Genomic DNA, 17,553 nt, shown 5'->3' with positions numbered 1-17,553 from the left:
AAAGTGAAAGTCACAGAATTGTGTTCACTACCTCCAAAATGCTCCCCCACTAACAAATCTATCACCTGCCCTGGTTCATTACCAAGTACCAAATCCAATATGGCCTCCCCTCTGGTCGGACAATCTACATACTGTGTTAGAAAAGCTTCCTGGACACACAGCACAAACACTACCCCATCCAAACTATTTGATCTAAAGAGTTTCCACTCAATGTTTGGGAAGTAGGCAGCACGGTGGCCTAGTGGTTAGCACAACCGCCTCACGGCGCTGAGGTCCCAGGTTCGATCCCGGCTCTGGGTCACTGTCCGTGTGGAGTTTGCACATTCTCCCCGTGTCTGCGTGGGTTTCGCCCCCACAACCCAAAAATGTGCAGAGTAGGTTGATTGGCCATGCTAAATTGCCACTTAATTGGAAAAAATAATTGGGTAATCTAAATTTATTTAAAAAAAATTAAAAAAAAAAAATGATTGGGAAGTTGAAGTCACCCATGACTACTACCCTGTGACTTCTGCACCTTTCCAAAATCTGTTTCCCAATCTGTTCCTCCACATCTCTGCTGCTATTGGGGGACCTATAGAAAACTCCCAACAAGGTGACTGCTCCTTTCCTATTTCTGACTTCAACCCATATTACCTCAGCAGGCAGATCCCCCTCGAACTGCCTTTCTGCAGCTGTTATACTATCTCTAATTAACAATGCCACCACCCCCCCCCGCCCCCCCCCCACCTCTTTTACCATCCTCCCTAATCTTGTTGAAACATCTATAGCCAGGGACCTCCAACAACCATTTCTGCCCCTCTTCTATCCAAGTTTCCGTGATGGCCACCACATCGTAGTCCCAAGTACTGATCAATGCCTTAAGTTCACCCACCTTATTCCTGATGCTTCTTGCATTGAAGTATACACACTTCAACCCATCTCCTTGCCTGCAAGTACTCTCCTTTGTCAGTGTTACCTTCCCCATTGCATCACTACGTGCTTTGGCGTCCTGAATATCGGCTTCCTTAGTTGCTGGACTACAAATCCGGTTCCCATTCCCCTGCCAAATTAGTTTAAACCCTCCCGAAGACTACTAGAAAACCTCCCCCCCCAGGATATTGGTGCCCCTCCGGTTCAGATGCAACCCGTCCTGCTTGTACAGGTCCCACCTTCCCCAGAATGCGCTCCAATTATCCAAATACCTGAAGCCCACCCTCCTACACCATTCCTGCAGCCACATGTTCAACTGCACGCTCTCCCTATTCCTAGCCTCGCTATCACGTGGCACAGGCAACAAACCAGAGATGACAACTCTGTCTGTCCTGGCCTTTAACTTCCAGCCTAACTCCCTAAACTTGTTTATTACCTCCACACCCCTTTTCCTACCTATGTCGTTGGTACCAATGTGCACCACGACTTCTGGCTGCTCACCCTCCCCCTTCAGGATCCTGAAGACATGATCCGAGACATCCCTGGCCCTGGCACCCGGGAGGCAACATACCTTTCAAGAGTCTCGCTCGCGACCACAGAATCTCCTATCTATTCCCCTAACCATTGAATCTCCTATTACTATTGCTTTTCTATGCTCCCCCCTTCCCTTCTGAGCCCCAGAGCCAGACTCAGTGCCAGAGACCTGGCCGCTAGGGCCTTCCCCCAGTAGGTCATCCCCCTCAACAGCATCCAAAACGGTATACTTGTTTTGAAGGGGAACGGCCACGAGGGATCCCTGCACTGTCTGCCTGTTAATTTTATTTCCCCTGACTGTAACCCAGCTACTCTTGTCCAGTACCTTGGGTGTGGCTACCTCCCTGTAACTCTTCTCGATAACCCCCTCTGCCTCCCGGATGATCCGAAGTTCATCCAGCTCCAGTTCCCTAACATGGTCTCTGAGGAGCTGGAGTTGGGTGCACTTCCCGCAGGTATAGTCAGCGGGGACACCAGTGGTATCCCTCACCACCCACATCCTACAGGAGGAGCATGCAACTGCCCTAGCCTCCATCCCCTCTTACTTTACAGAATTAGCTGCCCCGCAGACCAACTAGACCTCCGCACTCCGACTCTGCTTCCAGTCAGCTGTACTCTAAACTCCTGGCTCCCTTCACGCTCTTTGATAAATATAGGAAATGAAATGTAAGGAGCACCTTACTCCCTCCTCACCTAACTCCCTCAGTCGCCAAACTCTCACTGTAGCACTCAAATGCAACAAGCTCAGCACTCCAGTGCAAACTCAAATGAATTTTATTTATTTCCTTTTCTTTTTATGTTGCCTGCAGAAAAATACTTTTCACTGTACCTCGGTGCACGTGACAATAAAATCCAATCCAGGCTCTCCACTATGGTCATCACCCCAGAAATGTTGGCCTCGGCGCCACGCATTGCCGGCACCACCTATTGTGCCCGTAGCTTCTAGGACTCATTCAATCGGCTATGGACCTGCTGGAGGATCGCTGATAACAAAATAAGGGGAAGCAGATTCAGGACTGAGTTTAGGAGGAACTTCTTCACCCAAAGGGTTGTGAATCTATGGAATTCCTTGCCTAGTGAAGCAGTTGAGGCTCCTTCATTAAATGTTTTTAAGATAAAGATAGATAGTTTTTTGAAGAATAAAGGGATTAAGGGTTATGGTTTCAATCTGGAAGGTGGAGCTGAGTCCACAAAAGATCAGCCATGATCTCATTTAATGGCGGAGCAGGCTCAAGGGGCCAGATGGCCTACTCCTGCTCCTAGTTCTTATGTTCTTATCCCCCTCTGAATATCACGGCCGCATTCTATCATCTGCATCAGCTCTGAGTAAACCTGATCCAGAGGCCCAGCATCTGACTGGGACCTAGCTGGATCCTGGGACTCAGCAGACCTCCGACTACTGTCTTGCCTGGATGTTCCTGCCTCCACCTGATGTGCATCTGCACTGTGTGGTGCTTACCAGATTGTGCCCCAGGAGCCTGATCACTACTGTGTCTGTGCTGGCGGAGGGTGGGGCTGACAGCTGTGCCGCGACTATAGTGGCACCTCAGAGCAGAGTGTTCTCCTGGGGTGGCGGGGGGTGGGGGGGGGGGGGAGGAGAGAACAACCCCGGATGGGCCGTCGCCGTTGGCAGAGAATGGTCATGTGGTCAGTCGGAGGGATGGAGCAGTCAGTATGGCATTAAGAACTCATGTTTGACAGTTTAACTCGGTGAGGGCCGATGTAAACTTACCTCTGTGCCTCACACATTGGTGATCAATCTGTCCTCGGCCACCTTGGAACCTCCAGGGTCTATTCCTCATCGGAAGTGAGGACTCTGATATCCGGCACTGCTGGCCGTCTGAGCCCTCTCTCGACTGTTGTGGGCCACTTCTCCTGCGGGAACACAGGTGAAGCATCGTTAGCCACACACGTGGTTACTAGTGGGAGGGGGGGGGGGTTTAGGGGTCGATTTGGGGGGATGGGCCGTATGGGTGCCATGAGGAGTATGGCTGGGGAGTATGGGGGAGGGTGGAGAGTATGGGGGCAGGAGGTCCGATGTGAACTCACCCGAACAGTCCGTCCGGTGGCAGTCTTAGATCTTCTTGAGGCATTGGGTGCCGGTCCTCCTAGTCATGCTCCCCGAGCTGATGGCTGCTTCCACCACCAGGCGGTGGTCGCTGCGCTGTGGCTGACTCTCCTGGACCTTTGAGGGAACAGGGCATCCCGTCTGGCCTCCATCGTGTCTAACGGTCGAACCAGGTCGGCGCCACCAAAGCGAAGGGCTGGTCTCCCCGGCAGCTTGACGGCGAGCAGAGTACAGTTGGCTGTGCAGCTGCAGTTTAAGTTTGCTTGTTAGCGGGGGGCTGGCGACGTCAGTCCTGGGCGAATCAGCGGGAGAACCATGATTTGTGCCGTGAGGCCTTGTTAAATGGACCAATTCATGTTTTATAGCGGCGATGGCCTCGCCAGGCCAAGCGTCAGGAAACTCATGGCATTTCCCGCTCACTATGACACTTAGAAACCTTTCCATTAAATCACGCCCTATATCAGTTAAAGGTTCTTGCTGCTTGCAGTTGGGAAGCTCAATCTGACGTCAATCCACAGCCAATTTAATTCTGTAATTCATCCTACATTCTAGAAACTGACATTTTGTCTCACATCCAGCGGTGACCCTGCCCATTTTGTTTTCCACTCCTAGGAGTTTAACAAGATTATACTTCTTGTATCAATTAAGGCAAATGGGGTACAGGATAAATGTCAGGGTACTCATAAATTTAAAAATAAGAAATGACCCTTTCCCAATAAGTCAGTTTGTCAAGGCCCTGCCTACTGTGTAACTGAACCTTACGGACCCGGAAGGACCCAGATTTATCCCCCAGACTGTGTTGAATTCACTCAGGATAACAATGGGACGCTTCAATTGGCCTCAGTGTCCAGGAATAGGGAGAAAGGAAACATTAATATATGTTCTATTATCCAGAGAATCCTGCCAGCAAACCTTAATGTGTGGATGTCATGAATAGGATTAAATCTTACCTGCAGTGGGTTATTGAGAATCCCAACAACTCTGACACATCATCCAAAGGAAACGTTTCATTGTCAGCATTCTTCAGGTTGAAAACAGAGAGGCTATTATTAACATACCCGGTCAGACAACTGCAAAGGAAACACATGCAGGTCAATTTTCACTTTAATATATACCTTTACTATGACAATATATGCCTAAATACTTGAGATATCAGGATTAATGTGGTTGTGGCACGGTAGCACAGTGGGTAGCACTATTGCTTCACAGTTCCAAGATCCCAGGTTCGATTCCTGGTTTTGGTCACTGTCTATGTTGAGTCTGCATGTTCTCCCTGTGTCTGCGTGGGCTTCCTCTGGGTGCTGCAGTGTCCTCCTACAAACCCCAAATGACGTGCTGTTAGATAATTTGGACATTCTGAATTCTCCCTGTGTACCCGAACAGGTGCCTGAATGTGGTGACTAGGGGCTTTTCACAGTAACTTCATTGCAGCGTTAATGTAAGCCTACTTGTGACAATAAAGATTATTATAATGGTAAAAATGATGTCTACGTAAGCTGGAGGGAAAACTAATGCCTATGTAAGTATCAAAACTGTCTAGGACTTCCATGTCTGTTGCAGCTCTTGCACTGTTAATTCTAGATAAAGTTGCAAGAGTCAAGAGATTGGACCATAACAAAGAGGCTGAGTATGCAGCCTTGTGCACGTGGCACTTTGAAATTGAGGGTCTTTGAATAATTGAGAGTTTTGTAATTGAGAGGGAGTCAGGTGGAAGAAGGTGATTAGGTCAGCTTTACCACAGTTTTGGCAAGATATAAAATAAGGGACAAGAAGTAGGTTTGGTGTATAAGACTTCAGGAAGACTTCAGGAGGCAGCAAGGACTTGGACCAGGAACAACAGGTAAGGGAGATATACAGATGGAAATTCTAGCAAGGGCAAAATGGGTAATATATATTGCAAGTGTACTCTATAAATCACTGCTCTAGTACTATATTGTATTAAGTCTCATGAGGAAAGAGCCATTGGAGTTTGGGGGAATGAAAGTTGATCTTATTGAAACATACTAAAATCTGAAGGGACTTAATAGAGTGGATACTGAGAGGATGTTTCTGCTTGTGAGAGAGACCAGAACTCGGGGACAAAACTTTCAAATAAGGGTCTCCTGTTTGAAACAGAGATGAGGAGAAATTGTTTCTCTAAGGAAAAAATTCCATCTCATTGTGGAAATAATCCCTATTGGAAAAGTGGGTTATTCAGCATCAGACCTCAGTTGGCTAACTAAGAGAAATCTCCTCCAGAGAGCGATTGATGTAGGAACATTGAATATTTTTAAGGCAGAGATAGATAGATTTTTGACTAACAAGGGAGACAAATGTTATAGGAAGTAGCAGACAAGTAGTGTCAAGGCCACAATCATGATCTTACTCAACAGTGAAGCAAGCTCGAGGTGGTGCTTTGCCCACTCTTGCTCCACCAATTTGTATGTTTGTGTTGTCATGCTGAGAAAGCACAAAGAAAAAAAAGGCTTAAAGAAAGGTGTTTGTCTCCCATATTCTCTTCTCTAAATTTTGTTTTCTTTTAGAAAAATAGACAGGTAGTTGCAGCTGACCACACAATGTTAGTTCTGGGAGCTTCTGAGCTGTTTAAAAATGGACAAAGGCTAACTTCTCAAATTCTTGTAATGTGACACTACTTGCATTGTATAAATGTTCCCGCCAAGACAACACAAAGGACGAGTAGATGAGAAATCTGCACCAGCCAGCTCTAGACAAAGGCAGAACTATTGGGATTCTTCAACTTTGTGCTGGTTCCACAGCTATTTTCTCAAAATACAATGGGTTTTGGCAAGGGTTCTTGACATATATTGTTAGCTGAATGGCTCAACCTGAAAACATCCTGTCATGGGATCAATGTTTGACCTTAGAAACATAGATATAAAATAGAAGCAGAAGGAGGCCAGTTGGCTCTTCGGGCCTGCTCCACCATTCATTATTATCATGGCTGATCATCAAGATCAATCCCCCCCCCCTCCCCTCCCCCCTCACCCCATCATATATCTTGATTATAGAAACAATTTTTTAAATTTACAGCTTTGGGTTCTGTCTCCAGTCACAGTTTAACTTCAGACGAGAAATGGGACTCCAGGCTAGCAACCTAATGCTGTCTGCCATCTTCCATCAATGGGACTGCAGCAGAACTTAAAGCTCTGTCCAGGTTTAAATTGCTTGTACTGGCCCATCTACATTGTTTACACAGCTTTTAGTACCTCCAAGAACTTGGAAGGTGAGATGTCCCCATTCTGGTTATTAGTAATATACTCGTCTATAACCTGTGATATTTTCTCTCAGAAAACCTTCTCGGCCAGGAGGGCCATGTTCAACCTCTATGGGGGGTGTCGGACACAGCCTGACTCCAACCTCACATCCATGTAATGTGGAGCCTGGTCGGAGATTACAATCTCAGAGTATTCCGTTCTTACTGGCCCTGGAAGCACCGATTTCCCCACTACAAAGAAGTCGATCCGTGTATATACATTGTAGACTTGGGAGAAGGAGAGCTCCATCTCCCCTGGGTGGGTGAACCGCGAAGGATCCACTGCCCTTGGGTTGTAATCTCGGGATTACTCCCTGTGCCACGTGCCAGTGAGGCTAGAAATAGGAAGATGGTGCAGCTATCCACGTGGCTAAACAGCTGGTGTAGGAGGGAGGGTTTCAGTTATCTGGACCACTAGGAGCTCTTCCGGGGCAGCTGTGACCTGTATAAGAAGGACGGGTTGCATCTAAACTAGGGAGGCATAAATATTCTGGCCGCGAGGTTTGCTAGTGTCACACGGGAGGGTTTAAACTAGTATGGCAGGGGGATGGGTACCGGAGCAATAGGTCAGAAGGTGAAGAAATTGAGGGAGAACTACGGAATGGGGCCAGTATGGCTCTGAGGAAGAGCAGACAGGGAGATGTTTCTGAAAACAGCGGGACTGGTGGCCTGAAATGCATATGTTTTAATGCAAGAAGTATAACAGGTAAGGCAGATGAATTTAGAGCTTAGATTAGTACTTGGAACTATGATGTTGTTGTCATTACAGAGACCTGGTTGAGGGAAGAACAGGATTGGCAGCTAAACATTCCAGGATTTAGATGTTTCAGGCGGGATAGAGGGGGATGTAAAAGGAGTGGAGGAGTTGCGCTATTGGTTAGGGAGAATATCACAGCTGTACTACGGGCGGACACCTCAGAGGGCAGCGAGGCTATATGGGTAGAGATCAGGAAAAAGAAGGGTGTAGTCACAATGTTGGGGGTTTACTACAGGCCACCCAACAGCCAGCAGGAGATAGAGGAACAGATAGGTAGACAGATTTTGGAAAGGAGTAAAAGCAACAGGGTTGTTGTGATGGGAGACTTTAACTTCCCCGATATTGACTGAGACACACAGTGCTAGGGGCTTGGACGGGGCAGAGTTTGTAAGGAGCATCCAGCAGGTCTTCTTAAAACAATATGTAGATAGTCCAACTAGGGAAGAGGCTGTACTGGACCTGGTAGTGGGAATGAGCTCGGCCAGGTGGTAGAAGTTTCAGTCGGGGAACACTTTGAGAACAGTGACCACAATTCGATAAGTTTTAAAGTGCTGGTGGAAAAGGATAAGAGTGGTCCTCGGGTGAATGTGCTAAATTGGGGGAAGGCTAATTATAACAATATTACACAGGAACTGAAGAATCTAGATTGGGGGTGGATGTTTAAGGGTAAATCACCATCTGACATGTGGGAGGCTTTCAAATGTCAGTTGAAAGGAATTCAGGACTGGCATGTTCCTGTGAGGAAGAAGGATACACAGGGCAAATTTCAGGAACCTTGGATAATGAGAGATATTGTAGGCTTCATCAAAAAGAAAAAGGAGGCATTTGTCGGGGCTAGAAGGCTGGGAACAAACAAAGCCTGTGTGGAATATAAGGAAAGTAGGAAGTAACTTAAGCAAGGAGTCAGGAGGGCTAAAAGGGGTCACGAAATGTCATTGGCAAATAGGGTTAAGGAAAATCCAAAGGCTTTTTACACGTACATAAAAAGCAAGAGGGTAGCTAGGGAAAGGGTTGGCCGACTGAAGGACAAGGGAAGGAATCTATGTGTGGAGTGTCATGTGAGAGTACCTTTAAGAATTGGATGTTTAAGAAATGTACCTTTACGAAATGAAGCTGATCATATTACTGAAGTGATGTCACGGGGGGGGGGGGGGGGGGGTGCTGAGCTCATTTCTGCTTTTGGGAGTTTTAGTTTCAGTTTGAAGAAAGCTTGGGTGTGGCTGTGAGCTGCATTGCTGGTGATCTCTGCCATGAAGGACTATCTTTTAATCCTTTGGTGAAATCGGACTTGTAAAAAGGTCTCAGTATTGAATATAAATCTATTGTGCTTCTGTTTGAAGGATTTGTTAAGTCCTTTGGATGGGCAAAGGAACAGTTTGCAGGATTAGGTAGTGTTGTATTATTTTTGGGGTTATCTTTGAAGTGAGGGGTGTTAAGAGATCCAATGTTTATTTAAAAGGTTAATTTGAGTTCATGGAATAAACATTGTTTTGTTTTAAAAACCACGGGTGGGATTCTCTGATAATCGGCGCGATGGCCAGGACCCGGCACCACAAACAGTGCGGATCACTCCGGCGTCGGGCCCCCCCAAACGGCGCGAAGTCTCCGGGCCCGAATGGGCTAGCAGCGGCGTGACACCATTTGCGACGGCGTCACCCGCTGTGGACGCGGCGCGTCACTTGGCGTAATCAATGGCGCTCGGCGTCACAGAACATAAGACGGCCTCCCCCCCCTCCGGAAGACCTGCAAACATAGCTGGCCACCGCGCAACCCCGAGGTTCTAGGAGCGCGACATCGAGGCGCTCCTGGACGCTGTACAAGAGAGGAGGGAGGCCCTGTACCCCGGAAATGGCCGCAGGGTCGCCCCACGCCTCAGCAGGCGCCTGTGGAGGGAAGTGGCAGAGACCGTCAGCGCTGTGGCTGTGACACCGAGGACAGGCACCCAGTGCCACAAGAAGGTCAACGACCTCGTCAGGGCAGCCAAGGTGAGTCCCCCCCCAATGAGCGGCACACCCCCACGTGCAACTAACCCTAACCCTATCCCTGACCCTAACCCTACCCCTGACCCTACCCCTAACGTGTTGCAAACTCTGCCAATATACGCGCAACTGCTGTCGTGCAGTCATATACCTGTCTAACATTGTTGCCCTTTACCCCTGCCACCCACCCGCCCACCCCCCACAGGAGAAGTGTTCACACAACAACAGGGAGCGTCAAGAGGACTGGAGGGGGCACAGCTGATGAGAGACCACTCTCCGTCCATGAGGAAAGGGCCCTGGAACTGGCAGTCGGACCTGAGGACCGGGAGGTTGCCGATGCAGAGGTTGGGGGCCCGCCAGAAAGTGAGCCACCCACGGCCCTTCCCCCTCCCCCATATCCCCTCTCCCCAGATCCCCCCTCCCCATATCCCCCCTCCCCATATCCCCCATATCCCCTCACCCCATATCCCCCCTCCCCCATATCCTCCCTCCCCCAGATCCCCCCTCCCCCATATATCTCCCGATCACCGCCTGCGTGTCTAACCATGCATGCTGTATTGTGTATTGCAGGACCAAACGTCGAGGCACCCATCCCCGCAGGATGCCCCAGGGTGGCCACGGGAGAGGGAGAGACCCGGCCCCTCTGGCGTGCGACACCCGCAGGCCCCCCCCCCCCCCCTCCCCCGGGCGACCGCGGGAGAGGGAGAGACATGGAGCACCAAGGAGACGACGCCAGCTTCTTATGCGGGTGCGGCGACGCAGGCGTGTGACACCCAGCGACGAGGGGAGCAGCCTCAGGCCCCCGTCGCTGCCGAGCCAGGACACCCCTTCCCAGGACAGCCCTACCCAGGACAGCCCTACCCAGGACAGCCCTACCCAGGACAGCCCTACCCAGGACACTCCTACCCAGGACACTCCTGCCCAGGACACCCCTACCCAGGATAGCCCTACCCAGGACACTCCTACCCAGGACACTGCCACACATGAGACTGGATGACAGGATAATGACACACAGCAGACGGGTGGTGACGAGGCCACATTGATGAATGTCCAAAAGGGAAATTGCAGTTAATATCTTTGCAGGAAGGAATGTAATTATAGATGCTACGAGATATGAAAAGTGGCTCTGACAAGAGCAGAAATCTTGGACACAATTTGGAGGTGTCTCTAGATACCACGATTAAAGGTGTGACTATGATACACATGAATAGGATGGGAATAGAGGGACACGGACCCCGGAAGTGTAGAAGATTTTAGTTTAGATGGGCAGCATGGCCGGTGCAGGCTTGGAGGGCCGAAGGGCCTGTTCCTGTGCTGTACTTTTCTTTGTTCTTTGTATGATTGGGTAAGATAGTTAATATGAAAAGAAAGATTAAGCAATGACAGGAGTGCAAACGAATCAGAAGGGACTGAGTGCAGTTTATTACTGAGGGTGATAAGTCATCTGAGGCAGAGGTTGGGTGAGAAAGGAGTGATAACAATATGGAGTACTTAGGAGGGCAATTTATTATTTCATGTGATGTGGGCATCGCCGGCAAGATGACGTTGAGCAGCCTTCTTGAACTGCTGCAGTTTATCTGGTGCAGGTGCAATGAGGACAACTTCAAAGAAGAAAGGGAAAGGGTAGTAGAAATGAGATGTTGAAAAAAGAGAAGAGTGCTAGCACAGTAACAGAACAGATGGAGATCATTGCCATGACAGTTGCGGTGGGAAATTAGATTAAATATTCGGCAGATATGCCAGCTTCAATAAAGAAATGAAAGTAATTGGCCTGGAAGTTTGCTAAATTTCCAAAATGATGAATGAAATGTGCTCATAAATTCTAAATGGAAGATCTACTCCAGTGGGACACTAAAGATCTAATGGGAGAGCGGACCTCTGTATTGAATTAGGCATCCAAAGAGCTGACAAGCGCTTGCATCTGAAATTGGTAGTATAGAGTTTTGAATATGAAAGTAAGAGACCTATTTGTTGTTTTCTTCACCATATTGAGTTGTTATGAATGCAACCAAGATTGGCACAGCTGTGTTCTGAAAAATCTGGTCCATGTACAGGCTAAGACTTTAAGACCTTTTTTCCCGACTTTTTTGAACTTTTGAGCACTGGAGTGAAAAATAATAGCACTCCAGATCTGAATCCATACAGAGTTGTATGAACTTGAGGAGCAGAAGGGAGCGAAAACAGGCGAAGAAGGGGCTGAACAAAGGTGGTGTGGAAGCTCAAGTGGGGGGAAAGATGGCTGATGAACGGACCACGGAAAGGTCGGTCCAGGCAGCACTGGACAACATGCTGCAGGTCATGAAAGAGAGCTTCGCAGCACTGAAGTGGGATAATTTGGAACCGCTCCAGAAAGCGGTGGAGCGACTTGAACAGAGGCTGGATGCTCAGGATACGAAGGTCCAGGCACTGGGTAAGACAGTGGAAGAGCAGGCAGATTTCCAAACGTTAGCGAACGTGGAACTTAGTAAGTTGAAGGAGCAGCAAGCAAGGCTGATGGACAAGCTGGAGGACCTGGAAAACAGGTCTCGCCGGCAGAATCTGAGAATCATTGGGCTCCCGGAGGGGGCCGAGGGAGTGGATGCCATGGCATATGTGGCAGACATGCTGCAGAAGCTGGTGGGGGATGATTTTTTCCCGCGTCTGTTGGAGCTGGCCAGGGCACACAGACTGCAGGCGAGGCAGCCACGGGGGGGGGGGGGGGGGGGGGGGGGGAGATGGTGTTCAAGTTCCATACGTTCGTAGACAAGGAGTGGGTTCTACAGTGGGCCAAGAGCACGAGGAGCTGCTCATGGAACAACAGTGTTCTGCGCATCTACCAGGATCTGAGCCAGGAGGTGGCCAGAAGGAGGGCAGCCTACAGACAAATTAAAGAGATTCTGTTTAAAAAGGTCAAGTTTGGGCTACTTTTCCCGCCGCGGCTTTGGGTCACATACCGGGAACAGCAACATTATTTTAACGACCCGGAGGAAGCGATGGACTTCGCTAAGGGGCATGGACCGGTGCCGAACTGAGGACCCATGGACTCAAGTTAGAGTGTACTAAGGCAGTGCATCTCAAACTATCTGATGTGGCGGACCGGCAGTTTTTTTTTCAATGTGCCAGGGACCGGTGAGCGAAACAAGCCAATCCAGGATTACTGTCTCTTTCTTTTCTGGAAACACTCCAAGTATCAGCAACACTCCAAGTACCGGTGTTAGCGATGTCGGTCGGCATGCTCTTTTACTTAAAACTGGGGCTGTTCTTGTGCTTGTGTTTGCCTGTTTGAAAGTTTGAAAGTTAAAGCCAAAGTGATAGTTAAAGTTTAAGTTGTTGGGTGCTGGGGGGCTGTTCGGGTTCTCTTTGCTTTTTTTTTCTTCTGGGAATGTTGCTTTGTTCTTTGTTTGTTTTCTTTCTGTCTCGGTCCCAGAGCGAGTGCTCGAACAGGGCTGTTCTGGGAGGTGGTGTTGATGGGTGGTGGTGGGGGGGGGGGGGGGGGGGGGGGGGGGGGGAGGGGGGGGGGGAACTGGGGGACAATATTTGTGAGACATGGTGGCACCGGAGTTGAGAGCCACCAGGCTAGCTGCTTTGAGCTAGTCAACGGGAGCGAGGTGGGGGGGGGGGGTACATACAGCCAGTATATGGCAGGGGTTAGGTTACAAGGGGTTGTTGCTGGGGGGGGGGGGGAGAGAAAGATGATCTGCTGACGAGGGAGGGAACTGAACCAGGTTACAGGGAAGGGGTCGGGGATGGGAGCTGCCAAGAGGCGACCAGGGGAGGCGCGGCTCATGGGCAGGGGGTGGGCCCAAGGAGGGGGATGGCTGATCGACGTGGGGGGGGGGGGGGGGGCAGGGTGCCCTCCAACCAGGCTGATCACCTGGAATGTTAGAGGATTAAACGGGCCGGTGAAGAGGACACGTGTGTTTGCGCACTTACGGGCTCTGAAGGCGGATTTAATGTTGCTGCAGGAGACGCATTTGAAAGTGGTGGACCAGATTAGATTACGGAAGGGCTGGGTTAGCCAGGTCTTCCATTCGGGGCTTGACGCTAAGACCAGAGGGGTCGCGATCATGATTAACAAACGGGTTAAGTTTGAGGCGGACAGCACAGTTGCGGATGGTGGGGGTAGATTTCTCATGGTCCGGGGCAAGCTTGAGGGGGTGAAGGTGGTCCTAGTGAATGTTTACGCTCCAAACTGGGATGATGTAGATTTCATCAAAAGGCTGCTGGGGAAAATCCCCGACTTGGATTCGCACAAGTTGATTATGGGTGGGGACTTTAATACAGTCCTTGACCCCGACCTGGACCGGTCGTGCTCCAGAACGGGCAGGGTCCCGGCAATGGCAAGAGAACTGAGAGGGTTCATGGAACTTATAGGGGGTGGACCCCTGAAGAATCCCCTGATATTAAAACAGGATAAGGATCCGGAGGTCTGTGGGTCCTATAGGCCAATCTCCCTGATTAATGTAGACGCTAAACTGCTGGCCAAAATCCGGGCGTCCAGAATCGAAGACTGCATACCTGACGTGATTGTGGAGGACCACTGGCAATTTCTCTGAGAGCGGCAAGGGGATGGAAGGGAATGGTCGGGGGGGGGGGGGGGGGGGGGGGGGGGGGTAGAACACAAGGTCTCGCTCTATGCGGATGACCTGCTTTTGTATGTGTCAGATCCAGCGGCAGGGATGGACGGGATTATGGAAATCCGAGGGGAGTTTGGCCGGTTTACGGGCTACAAGTTGAACGTGGTAAAAAGCGAGGGGCACGATTCTCCGCTGCCCACGACGGGTCGGAGAATAGCGGGAGGGCGTCCCCGACATTTTTCCCGCCCTCCCGCTATTCTTTCTTCCCCACGGCCGCCCCATGACACGATTCGCTGCTCGCCGTTTTTTACGGCGATCAGCGATTCTCCCCAATCCGATGGGCCGAGTTCCCAGGCCTTTACGGTCATTTTTACGGCAGCAAACACACCTGCTTGCTGCCGTCGTAAAAACGGCCGCAACATGCCCATTCTGGGCATCCAGGGCCCCGATTGGCACGGCAGTATCACGGCCGTGCCAAGGGGGGCATGGGCCCGCGATCGGTGCCCACCGATCGCGGGCAGTGCGTCCGTAACGGACGCACTCATTCTCCCTCCGCCGCCCCGCAGGATCAGTCCGCGGGGCGGCCGAGGAAGATGACGGCCCCGCGCATGCGCGGGTTGGAGCCGTCCAATCCGCACATGCGCGGCTGACGCCATCGTGCGCATCAGCCGGCGTGACGCTTGGCGCGCGGACTTAGCGACGGTCGCTAAGGCCGCGATGCAGTGGTTCACGGGGCTCCGCTGCTAGCCCGTCCGGGGGGGGAGAATCGGGTCCCGGGAGGGGGCGCGGAGGCTGCCGTAAAACACGGCCAGTTTAACGGCAGCCTTTACGACTTGCCGCATTTGCGGAGAATCGTGCCCAAGATGTTTGTGGTGCAGGCGAGGGGTCAGGTGAATAGGCTGAGGGAGCTACCATTTAGGCTGGTTGGGGAAAGTTTTCGGTATCTAGGGATACAAGTGGCGCGCAACTGGGGTAAGATGCATAAGTTGAACTTGTCCAGGCTGGTGGAGCAAATGAGGAGCGAGTTTCGGAGTGGGATGCACTCCCGCTGTCACCAGCGGGGAGAGTACAGACGGTGAAGATGACGATCCTCCCGAGATTCCTGTTTATTTTTCAGTGTCTCCCTATTTTCATTCCGCGGTCCTTCTTTAAAAGAATCAATAAAATCATCCTGGGATTTGTTTGGGCAGGGAAGCCCCGCGGGTAAAGAGGGGGATGCTGGAACGGAACCGTAGCGAGGGAGGGCTGGCATTGCCGAACCTCAGCAACTACTACTGGGCGGCTAACATAGCCATGATAAGGAAATGGATGGTGGGTACGGGGTCGGTTTGGGAGCGGGTGGAGGCCGCTTCGTGCAGGGGCACCAGCTTGGCATCCCTGGTCACTGCTCCCCTGCCGCTCCAGCCGGCCAGGTGCTCTACCACCCCTATCCCCAATATGTGACAACCACCGATTTGTCCGGGGAAGATGAATGGTGGGTTTCGAACATGGCGGAGGGCGGGGGTGGGAAGGATTGGCGACTTGTTCCTGGAAGGGAGCTTCGCGAACATGAGGGCGCTGGAGGAGATGTTCGGACTGGCGAGGGGGAATGACTTTCGGTACTTGTAGGTGCGGGATTTCGTACGTAGACAGGTCCCGTCCTTTCCACGCCTTCCACCAAGGGAGATCCAGGACAGGGTAATTTCCAGGGGTGAGGTAGGAGAGGGGAGAGTCTCAGATATTTATAAGGAGCTTATGGGAGCGGAGGACACAGGGACCGAGGAACTGAAACTTAAGTAGGAGGAGGAGCTTGGTGGGAGTTGGAGGGAGGCATATGGGTAGACGCTCTGAGGAGGGTAAATGCAACCGCAACATGTGCCAGGCTCGGCCTGATTCAGTTCAAGGTGGTTCACCGGGCCCACATGACGGTGGCCCGGATGAACAAATTCTTTGGGCTGGAGGACAAGTGTGCTAGATGTGGGGAAGGACCAGCGAACCATGTCCACATGTTCTGGGCGTGTCCAAAACTCAGGGGATACTGGCAGGGATTTGCAGACGTCATATCCCGGGTACTGAAAACAAGGGTGGCGATGAGTCCAGAGCTGGCGATTTTTGGGGTGTCGGAAGACCCGGGAGTACAGGAGGGGATAGAGGCCGACGTTGTGGCCTTTGCTTCCCTGATAGCCCGGCGACGAATACTGTTGGCCTGGAGGGACTCAAAGCCCCCAAGGACCGAAGTATGGCTGTCGGACATGGCAAGCTTTCTCGGCTCGGAAAAAATCAAGTTCGCCTTACGAGGTTCACTATCGCGGTTCGCCCGGAGGTGGCAACCATTCATCGCCTTCTTCTCGGGGAACTAATCGTCAGACAGGGGGCCGTAGAATAGTGTAGAGTAGGGGGGAAGAATAGGCGGGTCTATCTGCGAGAGTGGTACTGTTATTTGCACTATGTTTTTTGTAATTGGTATCTGCACACTAATGTATATTGTTACATTATGTTACAATATTGTTACAATGCCAAAAATACCTCAATAAAATTGTCTGTTAAAAAAAAATTCACAAGCATGTTGGGGGATTTTCTTCTCTTTGAGACTTCAATAATAATAATAATAATAATCTTCACTGTCACAAGTAGGCTTACATTAATACTGCAATGAAGTTACTGTGAAAATATCCGAGTCGCCGCACTCCGGCGTCTGTTCAGATAAACTGAAGGAGAATTAAGAATGTCCAAATTACCTAACAGCTCGTCTTTCGGGACTTGTGGGAGGAAACCGGAGCACCCGGAGGAAACCCACGCAAACACGGGGAAAACGTGCAGACTCCGCACAGACAGTGACCTAATCCGGGAATCGAACCTGGAACTGTGATTCAACAGTGCTAACCACTGCGTTACTGTGCCGCCCTGGAGAAAGGCGTGGGAGGTAGTAAAGTAATGCACTCCCAGCAGCCATAAAAACGTCTTTCACTGCATTATTTCTATCTTTCTTACATGCACTTTTCCATGCATTTCTGTATGAACTTACTCAGTCATGGGCCAGGGTTTAAAGAACCCCAAAGTGTATCATGGAGTTCACCTGACCCACGACTTTGAATAGATTGTGGTATGGGGAGCACATGGCCCACTCTACAGGTGTGGTACAGCAGAAATCGAAAAGTATTTTTTAAAGCAAAACAATGTTTATTCTATGAACTCAAGTTAACCTTTTTAAAACATACAGTGAACATCATAGCAACTATCAATTCAAATACAACCCCCAAAGAATACAACACTAAATAATCCTTAAGCTTTCCTTTTAACATCCATAAGAGACACAAAAAAAGTTTAACAGAAGCACATCATATTTAAATTCCCTACTGAGAACAATTATCACTCTGAATTCACCAAATGATCAAGAGATAGTCTTTACATGGCAGAGAGAACAACATTACACCTTTTCTGGCTGACTGCAGCTCAAACACAGAAACAAAAGCAAAAAAACACAGACACACCCAAGCTTTTCTCAAAGTGAAACTAAA

General features: G+C 50.2%; 1 protein-coding gene across 1 annotated transcript in view; it reads right to left on the bottom strand.

Annotated features, from left to right (window-relative positions):
* The window catches only part of LOC119971676 (anoctamin-9-like), a 411,929-nt gene that overhangs the window by 69,946 nt on the left and 324,430 nt on the right, over positions 1–17,553 (bottom strand). Inside the window, exon 21 of the mRNA XM_038807554.1 lies at positions 4,462–4,581. Coding sequence (XP_038663482.1) covers positions 4,462–4,581 — 120 coding nt within the window. The remainder of the gene's footprint in view (positions 1–4,461; positions 4,582–17,553) is intronic.

Source organism: Scyliorhinus canicula, chromosome 9 (assembly GCF_902713615.1).
Source record: "Scyliorhinus canicula chromosome 9, sScyCan1.1, whole genome shotgun sequence".
NCBI lineage: Eukaryota > Metazoa > Chordata > Chondrichthyes > Carcharhiniformes > Scyliorhinidae > Scyliorhinus > Scyliorhinus canicula.
The sequence above is the reverse complement of the archived record's forward strand: the minus strand, read 5'-3'. Positions and strand labels throughout refer to the sequence as shown.